Raw genomic sequence first — 8,386 nt, forward strand, 5'->3', positions numbered from 1 at the left:
CACGCGGCGCCCACGCACGCACGCGCACTGTGTTGCTCCAGACCTTCCGTTGCCTACAGTTCTGTGACGTGTACTCTGCAGCTGTTCTGTAGAACACTGCCCATAGTGAGGCTCCTGTTACACTAAAAAGGACTGTATCCTTTTTGAGACTTTCACTATAGAAACAGCAAAAATATTTTTTTCACTTTTAGAAAGCCATTCTCCAACGTGAAAATTAAAAACAGGACAGCAAAGCAAAATATACTAGCTGGCAAGAGGTGACATTATCAAATATTAATATGTAAGTCTTACTTTTGCGTTATTGTGATTCATAATAAAAAGACAAAACTTTTGAAATAAGTGGCCCTCTGTACGAAATTTGTCTAAACTCAAATTGAAAATTTATCAGTTCAAAAACATCATTTTAACACATCTGCAAGAACCTTACCACAGCAAAAGCATAGGTGACATAAAGCCTAAAACCGGGCCTCCAATAGTCCCACCTAGCACTCCACCCTAGCCCAGGTCATACTCTGAAAAAACCCTAGCTCAGCTTGAGCTGGGAACAGGAAAGGGCCTGGGACTTCCCAAATCTTTCTCACCCTTGCAGGGGTGAGATCAAGAAGCTGAAGTGGTTACCTAGTCACTAGACTCTAGTAAGTCTAATAATATGAAAAAACAGCAAGACAAGACCAGGGTCAAAGAGAGATAGATACCTGGCATGGCCTTATGGCACCAAGGCACAGATGGAAAAGAGCCAGACATGAACTTCAAGCTCAGCCCTGCCATTGACTCAGGATGTGACCCTGGGCAAGTTATTTAGTTTCTAGAAGCCTACATTTCCTCGTCTGTAACTGAGCCTGGTCATAGCACTGATTTCATGGGGTTCTTATGAAGACTTTATGAGATGGTGTGTGTAAGTCACTTAACACATTGCCTCGTTTAAAATATATATATATATATATTGATCACTTAAGAATGGAACCAAAAAAACTCTAATAACAATTATCTAACCTATTAACTTTGTATAAGGCCTCAGTTAAAAGCTTTCACCTAAGTCTCTCCCATCTCAATAAATGCCACCACCCAACGACCACCACCAAAAATTTAAGCATCAGCTTGACTTCATTTTCTCACAGCCCACATTCATTACTTCAGCAAACCACTATCTCCTAAACCCTCTAGTCTCCCTTTCCATCTCTTGAATTCAAGACAACATCACCTCTCACCCAGCTTGCTGAAATAACCTCCTGCCTGAGCACCTTCTTCCATTCTTGCTCTCTGTGGTCTCTTCTCCATGCAGAAAGACTCCCCTGAGTCTAGCTCTCCACAGAGAGATCTTTTTAAACGCTAATAACATCGTGTCTCTTTTTTAAATCCTCCAGAGGCTTTTGAGAAAACAAGAAAAACCCAAACTCACCAGCACCTGGGTTCCCCACTGACCCTCATCACTTGCACTCTGCCCCTTACCCAGTAAGCTCTTTCCTCTATGGAACCTTTGCCCCAGCTGTTTCTCCCACCTGTAAAGCCTTTTCCTAGATCTTCACACAACATGTCTCTTCTCATCATCCAGGGTCACTTCAACATCATTTCCTCAGACTTTTCAATCTAGCCATACTGTCACTTGCTATCACATTATTCTAACATGTTCATTTTCTGCATAACATGTACCACCAGCTCCTAGTTTTCTTGTGCATTGATTGCCTTGTGTGTTGGATTTCTTCCCTTACCTGATCATTCTGCCTCACTGGCTGTACAGGCATACCTCGGAATTATTGTGAGTCTGGTTCTAGACCACCACAATAAAGTGAATATCACAATAAAACGAGTTGTAATCTTTTTGCTGGTGCAGGGTCTTGTCTTCAATTTGTAAAAAATGCAACATCTGTGAAGCGCAATAAAGCAAAGCACAATACAACGAGTTATGCCTGTATTCCCAAAACCTAACTTGGTGCCTGGAGTGCAGTAAATATATGGTGAATTGGTTCATTAATCTCTTAGGGCCAAGAGGAAAGTGAAAGGGTATGTGCTTAATTTATTCTATGACTTTCTCTTTGTAAAACATAGTGTGTCTCTGCCCACCTGAAGAATGGAATTGAGGGCTGGAATCTGGGTCTTGAAAATCTAGGCCCTAACACTGGTTTATAGAGGGAATCTAATAGCTGTGGCAAAACTGAGGCAACTTTAAGCACTCATTTTCACTTTGGTTAATAATACACGGCCTAGTCACCTCAAGAAAAAAATTGACTTGTAACTGACTGGAAGGACCCAGAGAAATTCCAGGTGACAGCAGAAACATCAAGGTAAATAGATATCTATATCCAGCTGAGGCCATAGGAAGGCCAATGGCCTCGGTCTCTGGGCCTTAAAAGAGGCCATTTAGCCTTCCAAGCTCCTTCTTGATTTCCTTATACAGGAATACCTTGTTTTATTGAACTTCGCTTTATTGCATTTCCCAGGTGTTGCGTTTTTTACAAACGGAAGGCAAGACCCTCCACCAGCGAAAAGATCATAACTCATTTTATTGCAATATTCACTTTGGGGCGTATTGGGGTGGTCTGGAACCAAAACCATCATATCTCTGAGGTATGCCTGTAACAATTTGGGATACCACACAGCTGTTTTTCGCAAGGAAAAAGAAAACAGGAAACCTACACCCCACGACTTCACACCAAGACTTGAAAGTAAACTTAAAATTTCATCAAAATTGCATTTCGTACTTGGTAAACCTCAAGCAAACAGAATACTAAAAATACCACCTGTTTTCTCTTCTACTCCCCAAGGTACCATAATTATAACTTGACACAGGATGGAAAACTGACTTACCAGCTTCGATGCATTCTGGCTTCAGGCAGTACTCCTGTTTAGCTTGGAGACTTAAGAAACCTTGACTCACTGAAAAAACAGACCAAAATAAAGAAATGATAGGCTTGTAGCAGACCACCATCAGGTAACCCACCACCAGGCACATTTGATATCAATTCGTCCTTCTCAGTATTAACATGAAATTCAAAAATCTAGTTGGCTCAGTATCACAAAACCAGACTCTGGTCACGAGCTAAGTAACCTTGGTGAGAGAATCGTGGTTGCTCTGAAACTCAGTTCTCTTTACCATAGGATGAATAAGAACAACTAAACCAGTGCTTCTCAGAGTGAGACCCCCCTGGGCAGTGGTACCAGTTTTACTTGGGAACTTGTTAGAAATGCGAATTACTGAGCCCTGCAGATCTTCTGAATCAGAAACTCTGTGGTGGGGCCCAGCCATCTGCATTTTAACAAGCCCTCCAAGGAATTCTGATGCCGGTTCAAGTTTGAGAATCACTGAGATAGATGATCTCTAAAGTCTCTTTCATCTCCAATTATCTGTGGTTTGAGTCTCATAATTTCACTCTTTGTTTACAACTATATTCTTGTTTTAGAGATGGGCAAAATTGAAACTTACGTCATTTGGAGCAAAGCCAGAATGGAAGGATAAAGCCAGCATGTGTGGCATTTAAAGTTCTGGATCTTATTTAAACCATCCATACTGATATGGCCCAAAAAGGGGGTGGGGTGGGGTAAACATATTGTATATAACTCAGTAATCTAGTAAGAGAGTCATTATCTGCCTGCCCTGTACCCCACATACACTCCTCCCTCCAGGCTCAGCCTAGCTACCAGACAGATGTAGCTTTATGGACCAAGCTTCCAACTACTTATACCAAAACAAAACAGAACAAAAACCCAGTGAGATAGAAGCAGCTTTTCACCAATAGCTTAATTTTCCCCATCTGGCACAACATTATCTAAATGGATTTCTGCAGAAGTACAGAAGGGTGCCCCATTTGTAAACTCCAGGTAGCACCTGGGCATTAGCAGATGTGAGTTTAGATTTCAAAAATATTTTTGGTAGCTGAGGAAGTTGTGGAGAATTCATTATCGCTGTACTCTGTGAGCAGAAATAAAGAATCATTTGGAGATGTGGCCATGGGGAGACTGATGGTGCGGGGTGAAGGGAAGGCCAAGGCCTTTCATGGCATCCTCAACTGAGAAGCAGGATCAGAAAGCGTGGAAGTACCTATATTTCTGCTAGAGATGGAAGATCTGTACATCATTTGCCAGTGTGGTGATTTGTATTATTTATTAACCCATATACTAAGAGGAGCTGGCTTTTTCTTTGTTCTTATCTCTGCTGCCATATTCAAAACAGCCTTTTTACCTGTGTTACATTATAGATTCAAGAAAACTGCCTATGGGAACATCTCGGGCCTATTTTTAAGAGAAGAACTACCTTACTTACGGGTGTTTTTGAGTTCCTTAAAAAGAAAAAAAAAAGGTAAAAATATGTATGTGCAGTGTAAAGATTAGTATCAAATATTTCAATATGCCTGGGTGGTAGAACCATGGGAGAAATTTTCCCTTCAGTCTATTTCCATATGTTTACCAAATGTTCTTTAATGAGCATGTGTTATTTTTATAGTGGAAAAATAAACTTTATTTTAAATAATATTTTTATGATTCTGGACAATATCTTCTTGACATCAGCCTGTTTTATTTTAGAAAAAGGATAATGAAATATTTAATTTAAAGACTTGTTACTTTAAAGGTACAAACTTACAGTTATAAAATAAATGGGTCATGAGAATGTAATGTACACTTTGATGAATATAATTAATAATGCTACATTGTATATTTGAAAGTAGCTAAGAGAGAAAATCTTAAAAGTTCTCATTATAAGAAAAAATATAACCGTATGGTGATGTATGTTAACTAGACTTATTGTGGTGATCATTTTGCAATATATACAAATATTGAATCATTATGTTGTACATCTGAAACTAATATAATGTCACATGTCAATTGTTATCTCAACAAAAAAAAAATTAAAGATTTATTCCTTTCAAGGAAAATAATTCTTGACCTAAAACTTCTAAGGAAGCAGAACTAAAAGTCAAATAGATAAAGATCTGATGGTGAGTAAAAGGATGATTTAAATTAAATTAATTAAGATGCAGACAGACCCGACCCCTCAAGGAAAAGCAGTATATCTGTGAGGGGTTGTCTTAAGATCCTGAAAATAAATAAGGGTCAACAAGCCCAGATAATGTGAAGGTGTAAATGAATGAAAAAGAGACAACAAGCATTTTTCACGTAAAAAGTGAAAATGTTAATTTTACTAGTTAGGAGCTTTAAAAAAAACTTAAACAGCAGTTTGCTTTCTCATTTTAGATTTCTCTATAACCAACAGAAATGACCTCAGAGTGTAGTGGAGTCATCCACAGATAGAGAGCATGAGAATGACCATAAAGTAGGGGCCAGCAAACTATGGCCTGTGGGCCCAGTCCAGCCCGCTGCCTGTTTCTGCGCAGCCCAGAAAGCTAAGAATGGTTTTTACATTTTTTAATGATCAGGAAAAAATCATAAATAGAATAATATTTCATGACTTGTGAAAATTATCTGAAATTCAAACTTCAATGTCCAGAAATGAAATTGTACCAGAATACAGCCATGCCCATTTGCGTACATCTTGTCAGTGGCTGTTTTTGTGCTACAACTGAGTTGATAGCTTCAATAGAGACAGTATAGCCCAGAAAACCAAAGATATTTGCTATCTGGCCCTTTACTAAGAAAAGTTTGCCATTCGTTGCATTTGAGAAATAGATTGTGAAGAGAAAGGGTCAAGGGAAGGAGGAGGAGAAGAAAGGACACTTTAAAATAATTTGGTTATAGGCATATAGTTGTACCTGATGTCTTAAATCCTACTGCTCTAGGTTCTCTGAGACCACCCCAAGGCCAGTGTCAATCACTCTTACTGTAGAAGGACTAAGATTTAGAAAAGAGATTACCCCAGAGCCTAAAACATGAAGAGGTGAAGAGGAATGCTGGAAATTGCAGACATGCGACTGAACTTGAACACGTGAGAAAATATACCACAAAGCCAACCCGGAGGCACCCTGAAGAGAAGAGGACCTTAACTAGAATATTTTCATTACCAGCACTGCCTGACGGGCCCCAGAAGATTTTCAGACAAGGACTTTGCTAGGTATAGGGTGGAGGTGGGGATCAGAGCCTGGGAGACAAAGCGGTGAAAAAGTGTGGGGAGAAGACAGGGAGTCTGAAATAGTGCAGAGACATTTGACAAAAATTTCATTTATTTTTTAACCTGAGAGTATGCATTTATTTTAAAACGAATGTCTCCAACGTATACATCTCAATGGATGTGGTCACCTGAAGTAATGTTTGCCAAACTTTAATTTGCAAATGAATCACCTAGGGATCTTGTGAAAATGCAGATTCTGAATCAGTAGGTCTGGGGCGGGGCGTGGGGGCAGGCTCCCAAGCGATACTGATGCTGCTGGTCTACAGACCACACTTTGAGTAGCGAAAGTGTAGGATGATCACACCGTCACTCTCTAACATCATTAGAGCTCCTCAGAGATTCGAGGTGAGAACTAGGTTATTGCACAGAATGGAAAGTTATTTTTTTTTCTATTTTATGCAGGCCTCCTTACCCATAATGCCTAGCCTGATAAATTTTTCTGTGCTCTAAAAGCTTTAGAGCTCATCGTGTTATCTCAAATAACAAAGATTCTCTGCCATCAAGAATATTCCAACTAATATACTACAGCCTGAGAATGTAATCATAACAATTGAATTTCAAAAAAGTTTCAAGCAGCAGTAACATCATTAAAAAGAGTACATATTTTTACATAAACAATCATCATTTGGATTTTTAAATTGGGAGTGTTTGCAAAACACAAATAGTCTAACTTTGTAGTCACTTCCCACACAGTATGTAGTCCCTTGGCATGCTCATATCATTTTTCCTCCAGTTTTGAACTTCAGGATAGGACACTTGCCTAAAACCCAAGTGCCAAGAAATCTCACAACAGTTTTCAAGAGCCACAAATTTGGTTGCAGGAGTAGGAGGTTTAGCTGCACCAGAAAGCAATAAACCCATCTAATTTCCTAAATTTTCAGCCACAGAAAACATGGAAAGATGGTTTGCGCATTTCAGCAGAGTTTTCAACCACATAACCCTAACTCTTTTAAAGTTTAATTACTGGCTTTCCCCTGCCAAGATAAACATGGCCTCCTGCATCCTGTATGTGCCAAGGAATGTTTCCAGGCGTGCTACATTTCAAACAGCACCTAGAATCTCCTAAGTATAGGGCTTGGTCCTACATCACTTTCAAGCTAATGAAATAGTGTGGACTGTATGAGAAAAATACAAAGGGTGATAGTCAAAGGTTTGAAATAGCTACAGTCTTAGGTATTTCCCCTTTCCAAGATGTTTCATCCTTTTGCACAGGAATATATTTCTATTATCATCTATGCTCTCTGGGTACCTCATTCTCACCAAGAATCATTAAAATACGATTATTTTAATTACATTTAATTTAATCACAATACCTTTCAAATCTTTGGAGAAAACCTCTGTTTTCTTTCATATTAATTTTTAAATCTAATAGAAAATCAGAGTTAATTTTTTATCCCACCAGAGTCACTGGATTAAAAAAGAATTGAAGAATACCATTAAAGGTGCAATTCTAAAGACGAGTTTGTCTTTCATGAGTTAAATTTCATGATTCATTCAGGCAAACATTGACACAAATCAAATGGAAAGAAAGTCCAACATGGTTTTGATCACAATATAAGTCTTTCCTCACAAAGTAAATGAAAGCATCTGACTATGAATTCATAAACATTCATTTTGCTAAATGTAATGCATAAAAACAATGTTTGCCCAGTACAACCAAATCCTCCAGCCACTCGAAGCCACTTTATATCCACTTCGCATTCTGGACTATGCATTGGGTACTTGGCTGTATTTATTTATTTTGCCTCCTAAAGAAAAGGCTTCTCCATTTGCATATTTAATAGAAACTAAGGATGCACCACCTACTAACGCGAGCAAACAGTCTTCCACCTGCATCCTGACAAGGTTTGTCAGAAATAAAGCACAAGGAAACTTCACTGCACTCGCCCCACTTACCTAGAAAGAGCATGGTACCCAGCACCAAGGTGCTGCCGATGAACAGGACCAGGGCGATTCGAGTGCCTCTGTTGGCCGGCTTCCCAGTCTCCATGCTGCTCCCGGTTTCTGCCTCCATCTGGAGGGATGTAGAGGCCACGCAAGAAGACAGTCGCTTTTTGTGGTTTGGTGGCTGGTCTCAAGAGTCTGTTAGGCGTTGACATCCAAGGTTCTCTTGCTCTTCTACTAATGAACAGCTTTAAAAATTCCCGTCAGGAAATCTCCCCTCGCCACCCTTTCTCAAATAGTTCTTCACAAATAAAATAAAAGAAACCCAAAATATTGGTTGCCTTGGCTTTCCCCCTGACCAGACAAAACAAACAGTGGTTGCTTTATCTTGGTGCTCTCCCCCCAGCAAAGTCCCTCTCAACCGATTGTTTGGCAGGCTCTTCT

At 39.5% G+C, this 8,386-nt stretch overlaps 1 protein-coding gene across 1 annotated transcript in view; it reads right to left on the reverse strand.

The window, feature by feature from the left end:
* The window catches only part of PHEX (phosphate regulating endopeptidase homolog X-linked), a 173,351-nt gene extending 165,279 nt beyond the window's left edge, over positions 1-8,072 (reverse strand). The window contains exons 1-2 of the mRNA XM_006911611.2: positions 7,955-8,072; positions 2,806-2,874 (exon numbers count right to left, since the gene is read on the reverse strand). Coding sequence (XP_006911673.1) covers positions 2,806-2,874; positions 7,955-8,072 — 187 coding nt within the window. The remainder of the gene's footprint in view (positions 1-2,805; positions 2,875-7,954) is intronic.
* Positions 8,073-8,386: the final 314 nt, after the last annotated feature.

This window comes from Pteropus alecto, unplaced genomic scaffold (assembly GCF_000325575.1).
Source record: "Pteropus alecto unplaced genomic scaffold, ASM32557v1 scaffold23, whole genome shotgun sequence".
In the NCBI taxonomy this organism is placed as follows: domain Eukaryota; kingdom Metazoa; phylum Chordata; class Mammalia; order Chiroptera; family Pteropodidae; genus Pteropus; species Pteropus alecto.